General features: G+C 38.0%; 3 protein-coding genes across 3 annotated transcripts; 2 read left to right on the forward strand and 1 right to left on the reverse strand.

The window, feature by feature from the left end:
• Nucleotides 1–1,190: 1,190 nt before the first annotated feature.
• Nucleotides 1,191–2,847, forward strand: LOC149018081 (putative acetyltransferase At3g50280). The gene has a single exon (XM_089154281.1). The coding sequence runs from the start codon at nt 1,207–1,209 to the stop codon at nt 2,578–2,580; it is 1,374 nt and encodes a 457-aa protein (XP_089010407.1). The 5' UTR covers nt 1,191–1,206; the 3' UTR covers nt 2,581–2,847.
• A 2,358-nt stretch (nt 2,848–5,205) lies between these two features.
• LOC149018082 (CBS domain-containing protein CBSX1, chloroplastic-like) lies at nt 5,206–15,676 on the forward strand. Its single transcript, XM_089152409.1, has 8 exons — nt 5,206–5,502; nt 9,216–9,303; nt 9,375–9,439; nt 11,750–11,798; nt 13,112–13,164; nt 14,858–14,973; nt 15,127–15,184; nt 15,320–15,676. The coding sequence occupies exons 1-8, from the start codon at nt 5,266–5,268 to the stop codon at nt 15,392–15,394; spliced, it is 741 nt and encodes a 246-aa protein (XP_089008535.1). The 5' UTR covers nt 5,206–5,265; the 3' UTR covers nt 15,395–15,676.
• A 3,442-nt stretch (nt 15,677–19,118) lies between these two features.
• On the reverse strand, nt 19,119–20,029 carry LOC149018083 (ethylene-responsive transcription factor ERF010-like). Its single transcript, XM_089152410.1, has one exon. It carries the CDS (start codon nt 19,746–19,748, stop codon nt 19,293–19,295), a length of 456 nt encoding a protein of 151 aa, XP_089008536.1. The 5' UTR covers nt 19,749–20,029; the 3' UTR covers nt 19,119–19,292.
• Nucleotides 20,030–26,633: the final 6,604 nt, after the last annotated feature.

The raw sequence follows: 26,633 nt of genomic DNA on the forward strand, positions 1-26,633 counted from the left end.
CATCAATCAAACTTTGCCATTCTTTAGAGTTAGATACACTCTTGAATCGAAGTAAAGACTTCACGGCTAACCTTGAGAGGATGTCCTTCAGCAGATCCAATGGGAGATTAGTTGACATCGATACTATCTTTTTCCTCCTTCCTCCGTGTTCTTGTTAGAGTGAAGAGAACGGGTACCTATAGACTGCAGGTTGAGGGTTTACTTGAGGGCTACTTAAAGGAAAGGATCGTGAATCGGTGGTTGACATGGTTAAAATCTGGAACAGAATTGGGATCTAATGGAATAAAGAAAACGCAAGCAGAGATAGTGGGAGAAAGAGATATTGAAGAAAAAGTTGCAGGGAACAGCAGAGGTAAAATTTTCTGTCGTCATAGTCGGAGAAGATGAAGAACCGGCAGCTACAGTTCGATTTTGGGCGATATTTCGTCGATTTGAACAATTTTGCGGCTACTTCATCGACTTTCCGGCGACTTTTGGTGATTTTCCGGCGACTTTCGTAGGGTGTCGTATCGAAGCTCTGGATTGTGTCGCCCTTCAGCGACATGCCGACTTATCGCCAAAATGTCGCGATAAGTCGGCGACTTAATGTACCATGGGTGGGACCTACCGTGGTACCCTGTGTTCCTTATATTCGTGATTGGCAAGCGCACCAAGACAAACAAGAAAAGGAGAGGGACTACTCCACGAAAGACCAAACACGTGAAATAGAAAAGGTCCAGTTCGGAGGATTATGAGGAATCTGATTTGAATTTGAAATTTAACAAATCGTCTATTCATAATCAAATGAATTAATTTCTTCCACCAACCAACAAAAAAAAAAAATCAAATGAAATAATTCCGTTTGATACTTAAAACTATAAGTACGTTTTAGCAGATCATAGCTTAATGCTATTGGCCTAGAACTCTGGACGATCTTGTTCTCACTTACTTAATACAGGAACCATTTTAAAATGAAGATAACTAACAAAGATGATTTTGATTATAGAAGTTGTTTCTTGATCATCAAGAAACAATTTAATGATTATTTTCTTGGAATTCATACTTTTTTGGGATGTTTCCAACTCAAATTGATATTCTCCTTCATACCTTCGGGGATGTTTCCAAGTTTAATCTCAATTAACCAAGACAAGAGTAACTGCTACTATATAATAGTGCAAGCAGGAAGACAAGCAATGCCATTGACTGTCTCACCCAATTAGTTTGGTAATGGCGACTCATCCTGCTGTTCATCACATCTCAAGATGCTCCATCAAACCAGAGAGAGATTCAGAAGAATCAAATCAACCCTTCCACTTGAATCCATGGGATATAGCCACATTTTCTGTACATTACATCCAAAAGGGTCTTCTCTTTCCTAAACCTCCCTCTTCTACCATTTCCATTATCGAGCACCTCAAGGATTCCCTTTCCAGAACCCTAGTTCATTTCCCTCCCCTGGCCGGCCGTCTCGTCACTCATAAACAAGAAAACCCACATTCTTACTCTGTTTCTCTGGATTTTAAGACCAACCCAGGTGTGGATTTTGTACATGCTACCGCAGATGTGACCATAGCAGAAATCCTCTCCTCCATTGATGTTCACCCAGTTGTTCAATCATTCTTTTTGCTAGACAGAGCTGTTAACCATGATGCCCATTTTTTGCCTATGTTGGCTGTGCAGGTGACAGAGTTATTGGATGGGATTTTCATCGCACTCTGCTTCAACCATGTAGTCGGTGATGGCGCTTCTTACTGGCATTTCTTCAATTCGTGGGCTGAGGTTTCCAGGTCGATTAAGGGAAAGAGTGATAAAATCTCGCGGACACCACTTCTGAAACAGTTTTTTCTCGATGGCCATGGCCCCATAATCAACTTACCATTCTCTCATCATGATGAGTTCATTGAGAGGATCTTGTCACCAGTGGAGCTCAGAGAGAGGTTCTTCCATTTCTCATCCAAATCCATTGCTGGGCTCAAAGCCAAGGCCAACCAAGAATGCAACACCACCAATATATCCTCCTTCCAAGCCTTGTCGGCGGTTGTGTGGAGAGGTATCACACGGGCACGCCGGCATCTACCCAGTCACCAGAAAACAAGTTGCAGATTGGCCATTAATAATAGATCAAGATTGAACCCACCATTTTCCCCTGATTATTTTGGGAACTGCGTTCAAACGGTGAGCGCTACTGCGACCGTTGAAGAAGTACTGAGCCATGGAATTGGGTGGGCAGCGATGCTATTGCACGAAGCTGTGAATGGTCACAATGACAGTGAAGTGAGGGAATGGCTGGAGAATTGGATGAAGAGTCCTTTCATATATCAGCCCAGAAGATTCTTTGATCCTTGCAGTGTGATGATGGGGAGCTCACCCAGGTTTGATATGTTTGGGTGTGAGTTTGGATGGGGAGAAGCAGTTGCTGTTCGAAGTGGGTTTGCGAACAAGTTTGATGGGAAGGTGTCTTCGTACCCTGGGCGCCCAGGAGGAGGAAGTGTGGATTTGGAGGTGTGTCTTCCTCGAGAGTGTATGAGTGCCCTTGAATCTGACCCAGAGTTCATGGGTGCCGTGTCGCTTTCTCACCACCACCACTTCCAACTCCATTAACTTGCAGTTGTTTTCAAGTTTCAACTTTCAAGCCACAAAGAATCAAAAGAATTGCTGCAATTTCTGCCCAGTTGCGTTGGGTTGAGCAGCAACCGTCAACAATAAAGATCGAGCCGTTGTGCTCAAAGTCAATTTTACGACTTCCTTGAATGGTGCCTAGTTTACATTATCGCCCAATCCCCCTTGTCATTTCATTAATAAGGTATTTCAGATTGATTGCAAATTTGTGGTTCGCCACTTGTTCACCAATTTCTTGATAATTGCCATTTTATTGATGTACTTCCAAAAGAAAAAGAAAAAAAAAACCCCTTTATGGGAAAAAAAAAAAAAAAACTTGACTAGAAGAATTTTATCTTTCCCTCGAGATGATCTGCCCTTGAAATCTAGAGCATCTTGATTCACAAGTATATATGAGGTTTCATATCCTCTCCATCTTGCATTGCTCTCTGTCTTGTCTGTCCAATTGTCAGATGGGCAACATATGGCCTCCAACTGTTGGAGAGAGGGAATCACAAATCTGAAAAACGAATTGATTCCATTTTGGCCTTTCCATCTTGCGCTTGTAATTTTACCAGTAGAAGCATCACTTGTCCGACAGTCAGATGGACAAAATGGAGGGCAATGCGGATAGAGAGGATCTGGATTCTATATATGATGTTCATTGCTAGACAATATCCTGCTTACAACCCCCAAACCACCACCCAAAAAAAAGAAAAAGCCCAAAGACTGTTATATGACAATTGGAAAGCCCAGTCGTAAGTCTGATTTTGATTAGTTTGGGCCTGCATAGCAAGCCCATAAAAGTGGGCTTGGATTGGAGTTGATATATTGAAGTCCAGTTGGGAATAATGACACTATTGCTTAATTGGATAGGTTTGCCCTTGCTTTTCTTTCAAGAAAATAATTTTTGAATAAATTGGTCCTTACAAGTTACAAGTGATGGTTACATAGACACATAATGATATTTTAATCCATAGTGATTTTCATTGTAATTTTCATATTTTTATTTTCTCCCTTAGAATTTCGAAGAAATATCTACGAAGGCCTCATTTGAAATGAGATTTAAAGATGGACATCGCCATACGGAATTTTTGGAAGACAACAAATTGCATACTTCACTTTCTCTTCCTTGTGTTTTATTTTATTCATGGAAGTCATCTGTGGTTGGCATAGGAAAGCGACCAATTTCACTTGAGTGTCAAATATTGTTGGATTTGAAAACGAGAAGAACATGGTTGAATGAGTCTTTCAATTGAGGAGTATATGGAATCCCCATTTTATAATGGGATAATAACCGTTGAGGATAATTTAGGGTTTTAATTTAGGATAATTGAGGTGATTTAGGGTTTATAATAACATATTTTTCAGTTAAGGTTAGTTTGAGTTTTTTAAAATAAATATTTATTAGTAAAATTATAATTTAACTAGAAGAATTAACAAAAGAGAAGAGTTTGACACTTTTGCAAGCTAAGATGGAGACAAATGATATTTATCCAATTAAGAGAGAATTCAAGTGCTGTTTGTTCAATTAAGAAGGGAGATATATATGATTATTCATCCACTTCTCACATTTCATGAATAGTCGATACATTGACGAATATCCAGAAAGGCATTTCGGAGAATCGGTCTGATTCTATCTCTGTTAATTTCATTTGAAGGAATGAAGGATTTTAAAGAATCAATCTTTCTTTTAGTTGTTGAATATCTCTTTGGTCTTTATGAAAATATTATTGCTCCCTTCACTTCTAACTATGTTGAGAAGTCATGAGACTTCCGCCGTTTGTATGTACATGTTACTACTGGCCATCGAATGCTATAGGATGGAGCAACTGGTCATGGAGCTATTGGAGACGAAGGAGATGGATTCTCACCACCACCAAGCAATTGTCCAATGTTTCAAACTTTTGAACAATTGTTCCTCAACTGTCAACTTATAGTGTAGTGGGAGATGAGTTTGTTAGAGTCACTTCAATCCCCTTGAAAATCTCAACCGCTAAATAAGGGAAGCCTTTTTTTTTGGTATAAATGGGAAAGGCCTTATGCATAAACCTACATATTGGATGTAGTTGCAGACCACACTATTCATTAGTTGTTAGTATTTTAAGTCTTAGGTGTTTTACTATAAAGGTCAACCTTGACATAGAATCTACGTATGAATCTGAATCTAAACAAAATTTCAACCGAAATTTCGATCTCAATCATTTCTTTTTAACGGTCAAGATATATTCGATGACAGAATATTTCGCTAAACGTATCTTAATGCAAAGCACAGAATCAAGATCCGTGTGCAATCGTAGAAGAATATTTGACCGAATTTCGAACCATGTCGTACAAAAATGCAATCCCACTTGAAAACTTGAAATCAACTACGACCAAGATTTTATTTTCTGAAAGAAGAAGAATGATTTATTAATTCCAAGAATTCGTACTGATACTGTTTTCTGCAATTTGGGCACCTGCCAGCAATAAGTCAATAACTCCAATAGATCCTCTTTTGTCTTCTTCTACTTTTCTACTCTCCTGCAACTTGTGACTGACTTTTCTCTACCAATAAAAAATAAGAAAAAAAAAAAAAACTGATTTGTCTATAAATATTACTCGGATCTCTCGGATTTCATTCGAACATCAATCAAAAAAGAAAAAGTTAAAAGTGAGAGGAGAGAAGATCAGAATTGAATTTCGGTTATGGACTCTCCCATTCTTCTTTCGGACGCTCTCGTTGCAGCTCGTCTCTGTTCTGCATCTGCTTCTTCGTCTGCTCTTCGTTCTTATCTGCCATGCTTCCTCTCTTCTCCCTGTACTCGACTTCCCTCTCTTACTACTCCCATATATCCTCGTCAAAGTGTTCATTGCCGCTCGGCTCGGCTCGGTATTCTCTCTGCTGTTGCTGGGAGCGATGCTTTGATGGCTAATTCTCTGCCGGTAGGTTACCTTTTCTCTTTCTTGAATTGCTTCTTTATTTTCTTTCCAGTTCATGCCTTCATGGGTTTAAGCTTCATTTCACAAGTTTCAGCTTGCATGATTGAAATTACTACCTGGTTGGTCCTTGATTTTGTTGAACCTAATTTTGTGCCAGTAGATCGCTTTGTCTGTCTTCCATGCCTTTTTAGTTTCTTGAATTGTTTCTTGATTTTCTTTTCAGTTCATGCATTTAATTTCATTTCTTGAGTTTCAGCTTGCATGATTGGAATACTATCTTGTTGGTCCATGATTTTCTTGAACCTAAAAGTAGGATCCGCACTGAAGCTGGTTCCTTGAGTAGGCATAATTGGGTTTAGAAGAGTAGGTGATGTTGAACAGAATCCAATATATTAATTAAACGAGTTTAAATAGATTTTAGTATTTGGATTGAACTTTAAAGTTGCTCTAACTTCCTTTTTAGGAGGTGCTACCTTTTTTTTGTTACAAAATTGGATTAAGTTTGCGATTTACTTCACCTTTCGATTAATTAGTTCTGGGTGATGGGGAAGAGGTGGGTGCCTTGTTGTCCTTCGCACTCATGTAGAATTTACAGTAACAGCTATTTCACACGATCAACATACTTTGCAAGGCATTTACTAGCTTCTAATAGAATTCAGAGATGCTATATATAGAGCTAACTGATTATTAAAAGCAGATGTAGGCAATACAACCAAACTATAGATAGGTTGTTATTAGACTTCATGCTCCTGACAACTTCACTAAACTATCACAGGGTGGCATAGAGATCTTGCCAAGTGTCCACTGAGTTGGGGATCTTTTTTTTGGGGTAAAATCAGAGCCGGTTGAAAAAATTTAGTGTAAAATTCTGGACATACTACTGAGATATGAACTTGTATTGAATGTCGTTTCTGTCAGCCAAAAAAGAAATCTTGGCAATTTCTTGTACTATACCCTTCACAGGCTGTTGCATCACCATGCTGAAATGGCACAACCCTGTCTTTATGTCTATTTCAATATGAAACTATGGTTTCTATCAGGCGATGCCTTAGGCTTTCTCTTTGGCATGATTTTTATTTTTAATTTTTACCTGTTTTTCAAAAATCACTACTAAAATTCATTTTCAATTGAAATACGAAAATCGTTTGGTAACTGATTTGAAAATTAAATTTTCTCTGAAAATTACGTTGGCATTACCTTTCTACAAAATAATTTTTTATTGGAAAAATCCCAAATGAAACTTTCAAATTTAACTGCAGAACAATGGGTTCAACCAGCCGAGGGGTTCAATCCCAGATGAAACTTTCAATAGCTCTTCAACCAAGTAATTTACAAGTTATCTGCATGTCCTGTCTGCCCTTCCTACCATATGAAGGATGGTGTAATGTACTAGTTGGGTGCTTGGTTGTGAATAGAATGCTTTGGGGAAGACATGTAGGTTATGTATCTACAGGACATATATTTAATATACAGGGGGTCAAGCATCCCCTTAATATCTCTCACAAGCATATTGTGGCCTTAGGCCCTTAACCACCCAATAGAAAAAAAGAAAAAGGAAAGCAATCTCAGGTATGTTCAAATTTCTCACAAGGATAGAGAGAGAATTAATCATCTGTACTGTGTTTTCTTTTGTTGACTTCTTTAAAATATAGATGATCAATGGATGGTATTTAGGTTTTTGACAAAATTCAAGACAACAGATGTCAGTTGATTTGTTTTGTTTTATGAAAGGATTCAATGCAATGACATTATTTATCTCATAAATCTTGGAATGTATCAGGATGATTTAACCCATCAATTTGCAGTGATCATTAACATAATTTGTCCTTGAAAATTTTCCAATTATAGAGAGAGAGTTAAAAGATCTAAAATCCTAGAAATTGTTGCACGTTAAACTTCACTAGAGGAGGTGGTGAAGCAGTAACCCGTGGAGAACAGGAAGCATTTACAATGGAAACCATGAACGAAAGAATACACGCTTGAAAAGCAGAAAGCTAAAAAAACAAAAGAAAACCCAAGATGAAGAAAGCGTCAGCCAAACAAAGTAAAAGAACCACAGTGTTTCTCCCATAGACTAGTGCTTTCTCATTGTAAAAAAACCAACAATCAAAGTTCATAATCAATCAAAAAGAGTAATACTTTATCCATAAAGTCCAGATCTGGTTCTCTGACTTCCAGCCATCAGAGGTCACTCACAGAAATTCCTTTGGAGCTAGTCCTATTTCTTGGAGAAAGTAGGAAAAAACATTCAGTATTGCTTCCCTCAAACTGAAGGCAGAATGAGTAGTCAACTCTCTTTTATTTCAACCATAAATTAACAAATCAAGCAGAGTCGTCTTCCTTTTTTTGGAAGATGACAGCCCAGACAGGGACAACCACGCCAATGCTGAAGGCAGTAAGAACCCCGAGACGCACTTCAACTTCTTGTATGACATTCTTTCCAAGTTAGACATGTGTTTAGTGTGAAGTTAGTATGGTTCATCATGGCCATGTCCACCTCTCATTCTCTTCTCCCAGTTGAGTGGAACCCTCAACTGACTGATTTCGAAAATAGAGACTCAAAAGAGTTCAATAGCTTTAATCCTTATCTTAGTCCATTGTTCAAAGCCATGGATTTTCCGGCTCCTCTTTACCCTTGTTGTGTTAATGGTACGCCATTTTTTTGGAAAACTATATCTTTTGTTGTTGATCAAGAGAAGCAGCATACAAGATGAGGAAGTCTTGAGAAGTTGACCAAGAGAAGCGGAGCAAGAGACCAGAGAAGCAATGTCTTCAGGGAGGATGCAAACCGTTGTGTGTTTATGTAGAAGCAAAGAGGGAAAAGAAGTGAGTTTATAAAAAAGGATGTAATTTTACTATTTTAACCTCCCATATCCACATTAGCAGCACAAGTCTCTTAAAAAACCACCACAAAAACAAATAAAATAAGTTTTGACAGAAAAATTAAAACAGGCCTGTTTTTCATTTTTGTATTTTTTCAGACTTTTTTAAAGAGAAATAAGCTGTGTAAATTACACCAAATGCCACCATTTCTATTTATTTGGCTAAAAATAAAAAACAAAAATCATGCCAAAAGACTGCCTTAGTTGTCTTTGTCTTGTTGGTTCCCTTGGCAGGATCCTTGGTTGTCTTCGTCATCTTGCATCTATGACCCCTCCAATACCTTGGGTTGCCTACATGTCATTACAGTTATGATAATTTAATAGTTGCCATCATTCTTATGAAAATTCCATCTTATTCCCACCAAGGCCTACATTCTCAATCTGAAATTGAAGCCGTGATATCCTTACGGTTTCTTCACAACAAAATTCTAATTTAATTGCTACCTGTTAGCTTGACTTGGCATTCTTTTCTAGGTTTTACTCCTTGTTTTTGTTCTTTTCTTCCTTAAGTCATTACTAGAAGTACCCTCTAAGATGCCATATTGAAGATTCTTGACCCACTTTAAGAAGCTTCTGGGAGTGATTCATATAGAAAATTTTCCCATCAATTGGATGAAACTGGTAGATAAGATAGTGCAGTTACTGATTCCAGCCAATTTGAGATTTTGATCTTTCAGTACCAGTCAATAAGAAGCTTAATTAGTTGGGTGGTTAGTTTTCTATTTTGATTGCTGTCTAAAGGTGTTGTTTTGGTAATCTTCCATCGTTATTTTCTTCTTCCTTAATTTCTCTCTTGTATTTTGGCTAATTTCTCCTTTGATTGCTGACAAACAGCCAAGACACGGAGAGTATACAGTACTTGATTTTATGACTAGAAAAAAGGATTTGGTTGTTGTTAAGCCTACTACAACAGTTGATGAAGGTATATCTAAATCATGTCATTAGCCCTACCAAATTCTTTCAGATTCTTACATTCAGTCTTTTTGTCAACAGCATTGAAGGCTCTCGTTGAGAACAGGATTAGTGGTTTTCCTGTGATTGATGATGAGTGGAATTTGGTATGTATATTTAACCCATCTTTAAGCAGTTGTCCTTACGTATACACTACAAATATCTGCTTGTGTCTCAAGCTATTTGAAACTATTATTTTTGAGAGATCTCATATGATATAAACAATGGTGTCATGTTGTGTATGTAGTCCCTTCCCTTTGGGATATTGAGATTATTTATAAGTGATTGGCAATACACTTAATTTCATGTGGAGTTTTCTGAACTTTGGGTTGCTGTATATGTCACTTTTTAATTTGAAGTAGGTGTGGTGTGCACATGAGTAACTTGTTAACGCTGAGGATTGAAGTATTGCTAATAACTTAGATCTGGTCTGAGTTTGGAGTTAATCAGAGTCCTAGATTGGAAGTCATCACTGGTGTTAGCTTGCTGGTTATGAGCCCTAAAATTATACCTGTGGGCTGGAATCCAGAACTTCCGTAGGGATGCCTTGATTCCTTCTCTGAAGGCTCTACCCAGTGCACAGGCTCCTGCATTTTAGCAGGGCCTGGTCCTCTGTGCACAACCATACCCCTGTTTCTAGAGAGGCTGTTTCCTGGACTTGAATCTTTACTGAACATCCTAAGTACTAATATCTTGCTTTAACCTATATGACTCTGAAATGTGCTTTTAGGAATCTGCTTGTGGGAAGAAAGGAGTGACATGTTTATTTCTTTTGATTTTTTTTTTTTTGGGGGGGGGGGGGGGGGGGGGGGAGTATTGGTTTACAGCACTTTATAAGCTTGTATTGATTATTAACCCAAAATAATGTGTTATAAATTAGGTTCTCTAGTTAGTAGTTACCGCAACTTCATCTAAGCAAGATGATGTGCTGTTGTTCTAGTAACTTGTCAAAATAACAGCCATCTAGTGCAATTGGCAGTTTCTGAAGTGCATTAAGCCTTGCTCACCAGAGGTCTCGAGCTTGAACCTCTTGGCTGTTACCTTTCCTTCCTTTGCCCCCCCCCCTCCTCCTTTTCTCTGCTTACAAGGGGGAGAAAATTACTTTCAATGGCTGCTGTGGATAGACGAGATGCTTTATTAGTAAATCCAGAGTTCTTGGAGAAGGAAGGTTTAGCATGAAGCATATTGTTAAACTCCTCTTACCTCTGTTGATGACAATTGTTGTGTAAATCGATGTGAACGGACTAGACTAGCAAACATCAAACAAGTAAAGCAAAAAAAAAAGATGATGGTTAATAATGCTGAAGAAAGATATGATAGCACAACTTTCCTGCTACCTCATTGCTAGAACCATCTATTTTTCTTATCTAGTATCAGTTCTCTGGGTATCCCTGGTTGCTTAACAATCTTGAAATGACTTTGATGTCCAATTGTTAAGTCATGCCTGATTAGACTACAAGGTGTGGTTTCAACCCAAGGAGAAAAACCTCTGCTTTCTAGACCTATTGGTAACGACGAAGTTAAGGACAAGGCATCAAACTGCAAGTTTGGCCCTTTTCTTTGTTGAATACTGTTTTAGATGTCCATGGAGTTGAAATCATCTCTACTGGTCCTGGTTCACCAAAAGCTTCATTGTCGTTGGCAGGCAGTCCAAGACTTCTGTGACTATGAGTGGTGATTGCCACGAGGAACTCATCCAAAACACTATTTCTAATGTTGGCAGGGGTCGTGGTATACTGGTACCAACAGCTTGAGAAAGCATTAGCCAAACTGTGACCTCCACTTTCAAGGTCTAGTTTTCGTAGCAGAAGACCTCGTCAACGGAAAAACACGGGGCCATTTCTGTGGGTAATGGGCCATCCAAAGATGGAGTTCCTCTTTTTCCCCCACCTCCCTGCAACTTACTGCTGCAAATCTCACCCCTTTCTACAATCCTCTCTCTGCCTCTTCCCTCCCTCTTTGGCTCCTCCATCTTTGCCTCTGTAATCTTTGAAATCATGATTTGCCGGTTCCTGGACCTATTGATTGCTCGCCTGATACACTCCATTGCTTCCATATCACCTACATATTGGTATGGTGTTCAGCCGGTTCTGACTATACAAATCAGCTATTATGCATGATCCAACACTGATTATTCATTCCATTCTTGAATAACAACAATGCTGTTACTTTCTACTGTTAGACAGTGAACTTCTACACTTATGAGGAGAGAAGGGGATTAAACAGTTGTGTTTTTCAATGTGTGTGGACTAAACATCATCTAGTTTTGTTGGTCAACTAGGTATTCTCACTGGATTATATAAGCTTACTGAGGGAGGTCTGCTCATTCGTTTGGGTGTCAAACTAAACTTCATTACATTTTGTTATTGCGACACTTTTGATCAGTGCTTTTTAATCCTTCCCTCTTTCACTTGCAGGTTGGTGTAGTTTCTGATTATGACTTGCTAGCGCTGGACACCATATCAGGTTTAAGAACTTCAAAGCTATAACATCCTGGTTGTTTTAATTAAGCTGAGGGAAAATGATTCTCCATGGTGTTACCTAAAATTCTTCTGATTACAGTTACTCTTCATTGAAGTCTCTTATTAAAGTTAACATGGCAAACCAATGCAACACGCACTTGATACTCAATGATATAGTTACCTTTTATAGGGTTTAATTTGAACGCATAAAGGAAAAATCAGATGTAAATTATGGGTTGAGGTAGAGATCCTTCATCACTACACAATGGATGCTTTTGTGGAGGATTAGTCCATTACACTCTTGTTTTCATGGAGTTGACATGTCATCCAAAACTATGTTCTTTTCTTGACACATAGGAGTAGATACATCCTAGTCATTAACTAAAATATGTATTTGTGTAAAAATGTTAAGTAGAGACTAGAGTTTTCTTTTACCATTGTGTAGGTTAAAATGGAGTAATATTGTATGATGATCGAAACACAGCTCCTCTCCTTTGCACTTTTCTTCTGTCAACATATTGTGCTTGGTGCGTTGGTCAAGTGCGCAGTTTCTGAGCACTTCGTCACAGGTTCAAATCTTGGAAACAGTAACGCAGACCTGAGAATGGTTTGATATGATGGGCTTTCACAGAGGAAGAATTAGAAGAATAGGAAGAAAGGGTGAAAGGAAATCACATAAGACAAAGAGAGAGAGATGGGTGGATGAAGAGTGGACGCATAGATAGCGACCTAGGCTCTCAAAACCATAAATTCGATCCATCTTCCAATCTCTGTCTAATGTAGGGGGATTACATCTTATTTATTGGAAACTAAAAGACACCTAAATTAAGGCTAACTCCCTGACTAGGACTCTAATTCAAATGAGGAACTGGAGACTTAGAATCCAAATATCCTGTGAATCTAACTTCTAAATAAACAGAATGAAATAAGCAAATACATTATTTCCCCAGCTAACGTATTTCCTAAAATTGTAGCGGATCGATGATTCAAATTGGACCTGGTCTTTTCCTGGAAACCTAGTTGGGTTAGAGTTGGTCTAAGGTAGCACATCCGCATCAGACAGCCTCTCTGAAAACAGGGATAAGGTTGCATATGTCGACCTCCCCATGCCTGCAACATATAGGAGCCTTGTGGTGTAAGCAACAAAAGATAAGAGATTGCATTAAGAAATAATTGTTGCCGTATGGTTAAACATTGTTTAGTTAATGTCTGTTGCATTTAAATTATTTCTTGGAAAAAGAATATGCTTTGCGCTCAGAGTGATGCTTTAGTTGTGAATCCAGATTATGACTTTATTTTGTCTTTGTTTATGATTAGGTAGCCGGCAATCTGATACATGCATGTTTCCCGAAGCAGATAGGTCTTGGAAGGTATGTAAGCACTATCATTTTGTTGCCATTATATTGTTGTTAATCATAATTTGATAGAGCTTGTAAAAATTAATCAATTAACTCATACTCCCATTTTCTTTATGGTGTTCTTGTTGGGGGGGGGGGGGGGGGGGGGGGGGGGGGGGGGGGGGGGGGGGGGGGGGGGGGGGGGGGGGGGGGGGGGGGGGGGGGGGGGGGGGGGGGGGGGGGGGGGGGGGGGGGGGGGGGGGGGGGGTTGGGGTTGGGCGGGGGGGGGCCCTGGCCCCCCCTTTGTTGGGAGGCTTTTGTTGTTGTTGTTGTTGTTCTTTTTCCAACTCCCTTCTATGGTAATATTCAGCTAAATGGTAGAGTTTCAAGTGTAGTTTTTTCTTGGATTGAAGTATCGTGGACCTATGGCACTAAACCCATAGAAAATTACAAATTCTAAAGAATGCCTGCCAAAAATCCTCTGACATTGCCATCCATGGCACTTTCCATTCATTACCATTGTGCTTCCAGTAATACTACTAATTCAACGGCTGACATCTGATGTAAGACACAATGCACCCAAATAGGAAAAATATCTTGGAGACCCCTTTTTGGATAACATTATTTTTCTCTGACATTATGCTTAATAATTTGAGTGATCCATCCAGAACTGAATTGAGCAGAAATATAGACTGCCTACAAGTTTAATTTGATGCTATGTTAACCTCTAATGGCTTTTGGAGACATGTGATCTTTTGAATAGTTCGTCTGAATGAATTGCATATAATAGTTGCAGAGTTGGAATTCGCTAGTTCTTGGAGACTAGCTACTAGCTATTATCAGAGTTTTGTTTTGTCATAGGACTAAGAGGATTCACTCTTAGTACTTTTTATGCAAAATTGACTACTGCACCATGTTTTTGGTGTGACTTTGGGCCCTTTGTTGTATGGCCAGTCTTTCTTCTTTTCTGGTTGAGGGAATGCTCTCAGTGCATGTGTAATATGCTCCAGATGCAGTTCACAGTGTTGCCACACCCCCCCCCCCCAGGGCATCCCCCCCTCTCAATAATACCTTTCTTGGTCTACCACAACAAAGATAAAAAAAATGGTCTGGCAGCCCAGTTAGGGTAAAATTGTAGATCATCAACAAAAAGATTATAAATTGGCAGTTTGTAACTCCTAGCCCTGCTAATATGAATAGAATTTCTTGTTACCATTTCAAAATATCTTCATACGTCAAAACCAGCATTACTAATTGGTGAGAAGTTTTACTATTGACAATAATAAAACATATTGAAATGCTGGCTGGTGGGAATTAAACAGTTAATTTGAGTATGATTTCATGCACACTAGGCTTAAAAACATGGAAATTGCATGGAACCTTAAAAAACTCGATGATATGCATCTGCTGCTCACTTTCCTGACAACATATTAAACAATGCCAATTGCTGCACGCAGACACTCTTAGACAATGGAAAATTTGTTTAAGTTCATGTTCTTAATCTGCATGATAGAATTACTAAAATTTAGTGATGTAGGTGTAGTGCACATTGAGAGTTTGTGGAAACAGTTTACATTTGTGCACTTGTGGTTGATGTGTTTTATAAGCATCATATTTTCATGGATTACTTGTTGTCTTGTCTACGGTTTGTCTAAATATGGATGTTTGTTTGTAAAATTTTCTTACCAACTGCTGTGGCATCTCTAATTTTTGTTGACTGTTTCAGACATTCCATGAGATACAGAAGTTGCTCAGCAAAACCAATGGGAAGGTCATTGGTGATGTTATGACATCTGCCCCACTTGTTGTTCGTGAAACTACCAACCTTGAAGACGTTGCTAGGTTATCTTCCTTTATCTATTTTTGTGTACCACCCCACAGGAGCTATGCTTATGCAGTGTTCTGCAATGACTTGTTTTGTGCTTTGCCTTTTCATGGTTGTACCCATTAGTTGAAGAACATTAAACTGAATTTATGTTCTATTTCTGTTGTCAGGTTATTGCTTGAAACGAAGCACCATCGCTTTCCTGTTGTCGATAGCGAGGGGAAGCTGGTAAGAGATCTCCTTTTGTTTATTCAACATACATCCTCACATAATTCTCCCTTTTTATATTTTGGGAAATCCTCTAGACAATTCCTTGCTAATTACGTGATTTGATTCTCTTCTTCAAACCACCCAAAAAACAAGATTGGAATTATTACAAGGGGAAGTGTTGTTAGAGCGGCGCTTCAGATAAAACGTGCTAGTCAAATGAATGAATAATTTCATTGGATGGAAGGGATTTTGAGGTGAACAACTTCAGCAGGTTAATGGAGTGTCTCTGGTGTTCACCCAACTACGATGGCAGATGTATGGCTTTTCCATTTTGATCTAATATGTACTTATATTTTTTCCTGATATATGTATATTGATGATCTTCAGTTTAAGATGAGTTCTCATTTTTGGTTTGGTTGGGGGAAGGGGGAAGGGGGAAGGTGGTTGTAATCTGTAAATGGTGAACAGAATGTTATTGGTATCAATCAAATCAGTAGCAGTATTTTTTTAGTTCCGGATTTGTTTTATCTCCTTGTGTTATAGGTACAAAGTTCATACACATATAGCAAGGCTTTGATAAGTTGGGATTTATAATATCCATTTTGCATAAACTCTTCTTGACTTATTAGTTACATTCATGGCTCACCTGGTTAGGCCTTGTTCCATGTCTTTAATAACATGTTAACTCAACGTCTATGAGTAGTTAGGGTCAAAATTCCTCACTTAATATCTAGGCAAATCCTTGAGAGTTTAACACGATTGTTTTTATCAGGGATTGATTCTGAATTTCAATTCAGATAAACAGGGGAAGGCAAGATGGGTCAAGGTTTAGGTCACCCAAGATCTTCTATGTATCCACTGTGTTGTTCCTTAGAAGACTTGTACTAACAGAACTGTATTAGAAAAAATAGAACCTCACCTGTCGTCTTCTAGTTTCTTTCTCTTTCTTCTGGTCACCAATGGCGTTTCAGAAGACCTTATGTTAGTGTCTATTTCACATCACTAGTCACCCACAGATTCCTAGTCCATCATCGGCGGTCTCCTTTCTTTGATAGGAGCTTTCATGGCGGTTTCTACTTGGGTGCTTTGAACACCCATACACTTCTTCTCTTCCGTGATCCATTTCAAAGTGATTTGACTGATTTGACAAATATTCTAAGAGCTTTCTTCTTATATTGGTGGTGAGGTTGCATGGAATTTAAAATTTATGACAAAAATCCAAGTCCCAAACAGTACGTCGATACATTAATTTCTTTTCCTCCTCTATTTCAAGGAGAACCTTTAGAAGGTGCAATTGAAAGTTGATGGGTTTTTCTGGAGATCTCTTCAGATGAGTAATGCGTTTTCTGGAGACCTCTTTAGAAGAAAATGATTCTTCGGAAGATTTCTTCAGAAGAGAGCGATAAGACGGTCACTACAGCGATGGGTTATCCTGAAGATTTTCATCGACGATGACATCGATGGAGTTCCTTGTCATCTGGGATCAAATTGGTGGAAAAGCTCAAACGAATCAACACAAGCAAGAGAGAACTAGAGAGCCTTCAGGGTTGAAAACTACTTTTTTCAGGTATGGGTTCATATGATTGAACCAATATGGATTGGTCCATCGGGTTCAACTGGTTGTTCCAAACATTAAATCAGAGAAAGCTTGATGGGGATTGGCCGCCCAGTGAGGATTCAAGTTGGGCATAATTCATAAATGCATCCACATGATAACAGTTCCTCCACTAAAAAGGGTTTGTTACTGAATTCTCAATTTTCTGTCGTTGTGACAAGTGAGTTCCATCTGATCCCAATAAGAAGATAACCTGCACAGCCAATACTTATCCTTGTTTTGATCCTTTTCCCTTTTGGTTTATCTCAATCTCAAAGCAGAAGAAAGTATCATGAACTGCAGCCGTCAAGGAAGAACAAAAGTGAGTGATTAACAGGTGTACTTTAGCCTTTTACATCAACAGGACGTAAAGTTTCTGTAGTGTGATTAGGAAAGATGTGCTTTTTCTAATTTTCTCCCAGCTTAGAGCCCACCATAGCAATCTTCTTTGCCTTTCTTTTACCTTCGATTTTGCAGGAAAGCAATGGGTCCTCATAAGGTTAAGATTAAATATCTTGGATGAGTCGGATCCGTATATAGAACTAGAAGTGACCTCCATATCCAATAAATATCTGGAGTTTTGCTTCGGCAAAGCCATGGAAATCTTACCATAAGAAGTAAGCTTCATTAATTTTCTACTATTCTACAGGTTAAACATCAAGAGCATTCACACAATTACAATTTGTTGCCTCAGAATTACATGAGTAGGAATAGAAGGGAAAAGACAAATGATAACAACCCAAAACCTCCTGTGCACCTGTAAATAATAGAAGTCAGAAAGCTTGCCCAACCATTAGAAAGCAATTGTATTTATAGATGAGAATTGATCACAAATTTACAATAGATTAGGATTTTTGAATTCAAATTCCTTAACAACCCCTCAAGATGAAGTAGGTTGTTTGCAAATCTTTAGCTTGTTCTTCAATAGAAGGAATCTCTGCGTTGACAGTGATTTTGTAAGAATGTTTACAATTTGTTCTTGAGTAGAGATGAGCTTCCACTTGCAACTCTTTCTGAGCCACTAGGAGTCTTACGAAGTAAAAATCCACTCCAATGTGTGGTACGTGCATGGAAGAGAGGATTGTCAGTAAAATAGGTCGCACCCCAGGTTGTCACACCAGAGAGAGTTGGTAGTTGTGTGAGAAGAATCTATTGTTCCTTTAGTAGGACTTTAACCACAACAATTCAGCTGTTGCATTAGCCAAGGCTCCATACTCGACTTCAGTGGAGGAGCAAGCAATGGTTTGTTTCTTGCGAGCAGACCAAAAGATCAAATTAGCCCCCAAAGTAGCTAACAAATCCACCTGTAAAAAATAGGAGTTGATCAGTATATTGCTTTGAAATGTACAACTTATGATCCACTGTAGATTTAAAATATCCTAAAGATCCTCTTGACTGCTGTCTAATGTTCATCGGTAGGTGACTTTAAGAACTGACCAACCTTATTCACCGAATAGGATATATCTGGCCGAGTGAGTGTTACACACTGTAAGGCACCAACGGTGTTACAACAAATTGATGCATCTGCGAGGTTTCAATATTAAGATTCCAGAATTCCACTCATGGAGATACCTGCAGAAAGCTTTTTGATCTTACTTTTTTTTTCTTTCCATAGAAAATTGAATTCATCACGGGAAGGAAAAGTAGGAAGAAGGACCTTATTTCTCAACCACCCGAAGAAAAAAGAGGAATCTCTGTTTTCTGTGCAGGGTACAGATGTAATTGGATTTGGTAGGATAGTAAGACTTCTTTCAGAATCATGATTGAAAACCACAGAATCATATATACATGTTTTGCCATCACCACCCACAAAGTCACCGATCAGTGAAAGAGTCTTCAGAAATAAACACAGAGATTGCATAAAACCAGCTGCTCCTTCTGGAACCTCTCTACCATCTATGACGGTGGCGGTGATATCTTGCCTTCTCTTCTGAATCTTTCCTCTCTCCTCTTTAAAGTTTGGACTGTGCTTTTGGCAAAGGACCACATAACTTCCCTTCCTATCCCTCTCGCACACCTATTTGGTGTCCACAAGCATGTCATCCATAACAGCTTCGACCAGATAGAAGGAATACCTAACTCATCTCATCTCTTCTCAACTGAAGAACCCATTAGTAGCATCAGCATCAGCAGCTGAGGTTGGCCAACCCAGTTTCTTCCACTCTGACTTGCATAAGAACTCTTCAGAAGAAGATCAAAAGAAACTAAAACGGCATAAAATATTTAAAAAGGAGAACTTAGAAGTTAATTTGGAAGACCATATACACAAGGTGTTGCCGAACTAAGTCTTCTTCCTAGCTTTCTTCCATGTATCCATGACAATATTCTGAATTCTCGGATTGCTTTTTCACTCTGGTCTCTGGAGAATTATAACAAACACGTCTATTGCAGGCTAAGCTAGCCAACTATGTCGATACATGATGTAAGAAAAGAAAAAAGTTTTTTTTGTTTTTTTTTCTTTCTTCTTTCTGAAAAAAAGGAAAAAGAGAAAAAGGAAAACTAGATATAAAGATTACAAAAAAAGGGGGCTCATCAATCTTCATCAGAGCTATCAGGAATGGGTTGCTGGTTCAAGTCAGGTTTCTTGTTGGATGAGTGTTGCTTGCAAGGGTTGAGTTGGGAACTAGTCAAACCAGTCTCAAGAGCATCAACTCTGGCCCCAACCTCTGTTGCTTTCTTCCTTATCGACGCCGCTGACATATCATGGAGCTGATCACTCTCTGCAACTAAAAATTCAGGGAAATTGAGACGAGCAGAAGGTCCCCTCAAGTAAAAAACCGCTGTATCATAAGCCCGAGCAGCAGCCATGGGAGTAGAGTAAGAACCAAGCCAAATCCTTGACCTCTTGTTTGGTTCCCTGATCTCAGCTACCCACTTCCCCCACTTTCTCATCCTTATTCCTCTGTAAGGCTTATTATCCCTCTGCGACCCTTTACGCGAACTTGTCGAACTTGCAGACTCCGAACTCGTACAACAATCTCCCTCCATACCCAAAAATCAAGATGAACAGAACAAAGTTTAACTTTGCTAATCAATCAAGAACCCAAATCAAAGAAGACCAAAAACCAAAAAAGGCATAGATAGGTCGGTGACTCTAGCGAAAACCTCCTTCAAGGTTCCATGTCTTCTTTTTATGTTTTCAAGCTGCTTCAACAACAAGGCTAGAGGAGGAAGAAGAGGAAGAAGAGGAAGAGAGGGAGGTGAAATCTAGACTGTTAGGTGTCATTCATGGATTCCATCAATGGTTTTTAGTAACTAAAATCCATCCATTGATGGAAGAAATAGTGGAGGGTTTGAGAAGATAAATATATAGAAGGGAGAAGAAAATTATTATTATTATTTTTTGCTTTTTTTTTTTTTTTTTTTTTTGTAATAGAAATTAGAAGGGAGAAGAAATTGAGTGAGGCAAGCATGCATAAGTTGGGTGGGCCGCCACGTTGTCTTCTTCTCAATAGAAAATTCCAAGGCTCCAGCGCCGATACGTTAAAAGCCCAACTATCCAAAGCCACGCCGCCGCCGACATGTATATCAATATATCATATTCCACTCAACTCCTCAACAAGTTGAGTGAATCTGAAGGGAATTGGAGACAGGGCGGTTGTTTTCTGTTCTGCCACGTGGCTTATATACGCCAGCTGGCAATAAATATAGTGACGACGTGGCAGAAATGGACGGTTACGGTTTTGCTAAGCGAACATCAGGATCAGGTCAGTGTGTGTGTTTTTGGGCTTTTGCTTTTAGGCCTTTTGTGTGCTGTTTCATTATTAGACACAAAAACAAGAAACCCCCAAACAAAAAAGCATGTGAGATTTCAGCCACGCAAATTCTAAGTAGATGAATGGACTCTATAGGAGCTAGATTTGATTCTCCGTCTGCTTGACCCAATCGCTTTGTTATCCACCGTTTAAATGGCATCATGTGCTTATGTTCATGTACATGATACAATGACAATGACCCTTGTTTCAACCGACCTGGATTCTAAGCCTTGTTCCAACAGGTCGGCTATATGGATTTATGTCTTCCATCCAGTTGTGTTTGCGTTATACTCGGGTACAAGGTCTAATCTTGTATATTTTTTCTCACTACTTCTTTCAAGGTTATTTTAGGATTACGACAGGACCACACTTTTTCAATTCCAATCCCAATTCTGTATGTTTCTAGTTAAGACATTCTTTACCTAACTGTAATTCAGGGCCTAGAGTTCTTATCCATGATCCTAAGCCTTACAGGGTCAAGCCAAATCCATTTCAACCTTAATTGTTCATAAATGGGTTGTGTTGGTCTGGGCACTATCCTTGATTGGCTCTGTCTCTATCTTTACCCCTAATTGTCTATATCTTTGTCTTTGCCCTTATCCCTAATGGTTTTGACCCTGTCCTTGATTGACCCTGACCCTGTTCTTATCTCTGATTGGTCGTAACCCTGTCCCAGACTGCTTGACCCTACCCCTAATCAAACTTAAATCATATATGTAATTGATATGCATAATCTAACTTCTTGTTAATTTTGAATTTAACATGTTCGCTCAATTTAAACCATCTAATATATAAAAATATCAGTCTTTTATAAACGTATTATATAGTTAAGTGACTAACAAATGCAATTTGATGTTAATACTTAGAGCCAAGCCTTGTTCGGGCTTAGGGCGGTCAAGGCCACCATGGTCAAATTCGCACCCCTAACTTTGTCTCTACTTCCTTTATTTTATTTAATCTGGATTATATTGCTTACATATATTAGGACAATTATACGCCTTCGTTGAATATGATCGTGTCAACTTAAATTAAATTTTTTTTCTTTTATAATTTCTCAATTTTATAAGAACTCTGATATGATGATATTTTATTTTATCCTTCTTAGCTTTAACACTCATCCATTTTTAACACTCGTAACAAGATGTACATGATAGCAATTCAATGGGTGATACTGAGAGTTGAGAAAGCGAACGAAGCTTTGAGAAACCCTAAAGTAGCCACTCTGTTGTGAGGTGGAGAGCCTCTCCTTAGCTTCTTCCTCCTCTTCCTCCTTTCTCGTCTCTCCTCTCTTTTCTTCAAGTGTCACACACCTCTTTCCTTTTCCCTTCTCCTTCCTCCGCTATCTTTCTTTTCTTTTCTTTTCTTCTTTTTCTTTGTTGATGCAATATTTGGAAGTCATTCCCTCAGATCTGGAGTTTTTGAGGCCGTGAGCCCATGTTGTCGCCTCTTTATTGTTGCTTGTCACCACCATTGCAGCCGCTGCAACTTCCTTTGTCAGCGCCCTTGCCTTCCAACTTATTCCATGGATGTTCACGTTGTAGCTTCTTTGGCCCCATGGGTGGTATCTCTTCGTCCTTATGGCGTGTTTTCTCTCAGCCCTTGTGACGTGTTAGTCTCAGCCTTTATGATGTGTTTTCACCTCTTTGGGCATTTAATTTTGATGGAAGATGTGATTTTTGCATCGTTGGAACTTATTTGCCACTGTTGTCTGATAATCTTATTTCCAAGGTTTTATTGAGTTTTTTTCCATGATTTAGTCTGACCTTGTCTATTTGCATGTATGATAGTTTAGTCAAATTCTTCCCCTTGATCCTGACGTTTCTGTTCGATCCTATGTGTTTCATGCATCTTTCTCTCCATATTTCTTTTTTTCAGTGTTCCTTTTTACTTTAGTGTCTTTCTGCACTCATTATCAGTTCAATGAATAAAGTTCATCTTCTTACCCAAAAAAAACAAGCTGTACCTGATAGAAGATCAAAATATCTTGACCCCCAGAGAGAAAGTGTTAAGAGAAGAAGAAAAACTTTAGAAGTACACATTCCCATGTCTTGTTTGTCTTTTCATGGGATGTACACAAAGCCAAGGCAAGGTGGATGATGAAGTAAAAACTCAATCAGGGAGGGACTCCTGTGAAGACTGAAGTTAGTTGTATTAAATCAAGGAGACAAAAGGTTTTATCATTAAACTTATTACTATTATTGCAGCTTTATGAGTCACTCTTTAATACTCCTTACCTTACTAGAAGAGAGGAAGAGAGAGACACAGAGAGAGAGAGAGAGAGAAGCTCGTCGGTGGTGCATTTAAAAGAGTATTTCATAAGGCCAGAAGGGTGAGTGTTGGGATTATGACCTGTCATGACCTTTTCCATCGATGTAATGAATCAATCTCATGCCTCTTGTGATCGATCATTCTTTGGAATCTCCTTCTTTCTCTCTCTAAAATTACTCTCACCTCACCACCCAAGATCCAACTGCCCACCTGCTCCTTCAAATCCTAGAGAGAAGAAGAAGAGAGAGAGAAGGTATAGTCAGTTTCAGTATTTTAATTAGATAACCCACTCACCTTCAAACACTTCTGTAGCTGAGCTGATCAAACACTCTCCACAGCTAAGTTTTAGTTGTTCAAACCTTCGAAGCAGCAGCTAACTCTGTGTTGTTCTCTGATTAATAATCTTCATTAAATCATCATAATCATCTTCATCATCATCCAACTTTATATTTAAGTGTACAACTGCTTATATTAAATAATTAACAACTTTACTTGGTTCCACGCCCTTGGAAATTGTTCTTTTAATATTACAACTCTCTGTAAATATCTCTTGTTTGTATCTATTAATCCTACACCTGCAGATCCTGCCCTACTTATGTTGAGATACGAGTTTGAAAGTTGATAGATATAATTAAGGATCTCAATCTATTCTGAGAAACAGAGATATGTATATCCCAGATTCTGTATGGTCATATACAACATCTTTTATCATAAAAGACAATCTAATATAACAAGACAAAACTATTTTCAATGCTATTTTTGGATGGTAAAGGAGTAAAATTTAATTATCTAATGTAATATTGTATTTTTATACTAATGTATTTAATATTAATGTTGTACAGTTCTACTCAATCTTAGTTCACTCCTTACCAAATCTAAGGGTTAATGTTATTAGTTGGGAGACAATCCTATTTCATGCTACATTAGGCTTAGGGTTCATCCTTCAACTACCGACAATGACATTTGAAGAAGGAAAAAGAGTATTATATTAATTAATTCTTAAAATATACTAATTAATTACCACTTTCCCTAATATAAGGAAGAAAAAAAAGAAGAGATTTGTGTTGTTATCCATGCAACATCAGATGGCGACGTTTTTAAAAATTACAAGATAATTTAACTCGTCTGATTTTGAAATTTGACACGTGGCTAATCTAGACTATAACAAAAAAAAACTTATCAGACCAAACTTTTGTCTAATTTATCTTTTAAAAATTTGTATTTGACAGTTACAATTAGAAGTTGTAAATATTCCGGCAACGTCTGGGTAGGACCTAGATAAAAAGATTGAATGAGCAATGATCAAAATCATTCAACCCGAGTTTGTTGGTTTTTGTTTTTGTAAAACTGTCATGAAGCTTGCCGACTACATATATAAAAAGAGTCAAATTACGTGGTTTGCATATTAATATGTAAGACTGCATAACATTATTGTAAAATCTTATCCACATTAATGCCATTATAAACATTTTCATTGGCTTTGTTTCTACTATGATGCCAAGCAACCAACCAAATTATGGTCCCTTACACTAAAAAATAAAATGAATTACATAAGTAAAAGATGATGATGATGATTAATTTTGATATATTGCAAAATCTATGGACCACAATCCAATAAAAGAGGCTCATTTTATAGGCTCCACTGGCATCTTAGGCGGACAATCCATTCTCATAGCATTAAAAGAATAAGCAATCTTATGGCAGAGAATGGTTGGGATTTGCGAAAAATTAGAATAAGTTTGACGAAAAATTGTTAGTAAATAATGTGGCAGGAAAGAGGAAGTTGATTTTTAAATTGTTTGACTTTCCCTCTCTTACCTATTTGCTTGGTGTGTATCTCCCTTTTTTGCGTTTTTAGTTTTGTTTTTTTTTTTATACTGTTTGTTTTTGAAATCTTTGTGCTTGTACCTTGGATTCTCTTTATTGTAAACAAATAATCCACCATGCAAGTGGCCTCTCCCCTCTACCGTCATTGATTCAATTAAGAAGAAAAGATTGTGGATTTGCTTGTTTGTCCACCAAAATTAATATAGGAATTGTTAATGGCTTTTAACTAATTCTAGAAACCCCACTTTTTATTGGGGCCTTAAATGAAAATAGTAATCCCAGTTTTTACTAGTCCAGTAATTAAGTGTAGATATGGACTTGGGCCGACAAAATGGGGCCCATCAGAGATTAATTCTACCTACTATATAGTTATGTATCTTAATTATCTAGGTGGTTTGATTAAGGGATGGGATTAATTAATTCAATTTAGTTATGTATCTTAATTAAAGATCATAAGTAGGTTGGGTTTGTCAGTTGGTTCATGGTTGGTTGACTCTTGCCAGCCAAACTTTTACATTTATAAAAGGAAAAAAAAAGAAAGAATGAAAGGAAGTGGTTCTCATGCCACTCTTTGTTGATTCCTTATTTGATGGACCACAAGGTCACCGACCTAAAAAAATATGTATGCATATATGTTATATGGGCCACAATGAGTTAGTGTGACCTTGTTTGCTACACAATAGATGAGAGAGAAAATCATTAAAAACAGTGTGGGTCAAAGGAATTATTGTAATTCTTAATTAAGTATGAAAGCTTAATCTAAAGAAAAATCACCAGTAGGGCTCATGATCGAGTCTGGATCGTCTCCCCTGACGGGGAGCACTCTGTGCTACCCCAACGACTGTGGACTACGAATTATAAGAGAACCCACAAGGTTAGGGTGAAGGGATTTACTTTTTACTTGTGGACTCCACATAATTTGTGGTTGTAAAGTTGTCGGAGGAGCAGAGAGTGCTTCTCGTCAAGGGAGATGATCCACACTCCTCCTTCGATAAATTAAACATACAACTTGGAAAAGTCAAATTAGCATATCTTCTCACCTGTGGGGTCTGATGATTGTTTTATATATTGCAGTTTAATGTGTTGTAGGTTGGTATTCTTAGTAGCAATAGTTCGGGCACAAAATGTTCGGTATGCTTTGCTTTTAGCTACTGGCATGGAGATAAGGTTCGTTATGGTCTAGTTGGCTTGCTTAACCATGGTTAATACCGTCTTTAAATTTGTCATCCATAGGTTAGCTTGTGCTACTTCTTAGTAATTGAAGACACGTTTACTTTGTTTTATAATAACTTCAGCTCTTTTACTTTTTGTCATGTACGTTGCACTAGGAATGGAGATGTTCACCTTCAAGTCAAGCTAGTTCTATATTCTAATTCTATAGGGAAGAAAATTTTCTTCCCTTTTCAAATATTCTAGTTCTATACGTAAGAAAATTTTCTTCTCCTAATTTTCTACAGAGTATAATTCTATTTTTCCTTGTGATTTTTAGTAAACACGATTTTAATGGTTGAAATCTAATCATATTTTTTGACTTTGAAGTATACATCTTTTCCTTTATCGGTAACCACTAGAAGTATATTGACAAGATGAACTCATTAGGACTTTAGGTCTTATTGACTAGATGAACTCATTATTAGCTTTGCTATTAGGACTAACAATTTCTAGTCAAAAATGGTCTTTGGTGTAGTAGTGAAATTAATTATGACTTACTAGACAAATTTTAACAAAAATCAAAGTATTAATAATGTCTTTATACTAGAAAATAAGATTATCTTATAATTGTCACATAGCATGAGTTATGAGGTGCCCACATAGAAGGTTATGTAACTTTAGGATAATATATATATTTTTTTTCTTCTTTCAAAATCATCCTCAAGTAAATTTTAGAAATCAAAAGCATCTAGTCTTTTTATCAAAAAAAAAAAAAAAGAAGAAAAAAAGTAGTCTACGACCTCCTTCGTGGTTATCGAACCCTAGGTTTCCGACAGTTGTTGATCACAAATTACAAAGGGCGCCCACAGGA

Source organism: Hakea prostrata, chromosome 4 (assembly GCF_041222555.1).
Source record: "Hakea prostrata isolate BN-2017 chromosome 4, UWA_Hpros_2, whole genome shotgun sequence".
Classification (NCBI taxonomy): Eukaryota; Viridiplantae; Streptophyta; class Magnoliopsida; order Proteales; family Proteaceae; genus Hakea; species Hakea prostrata.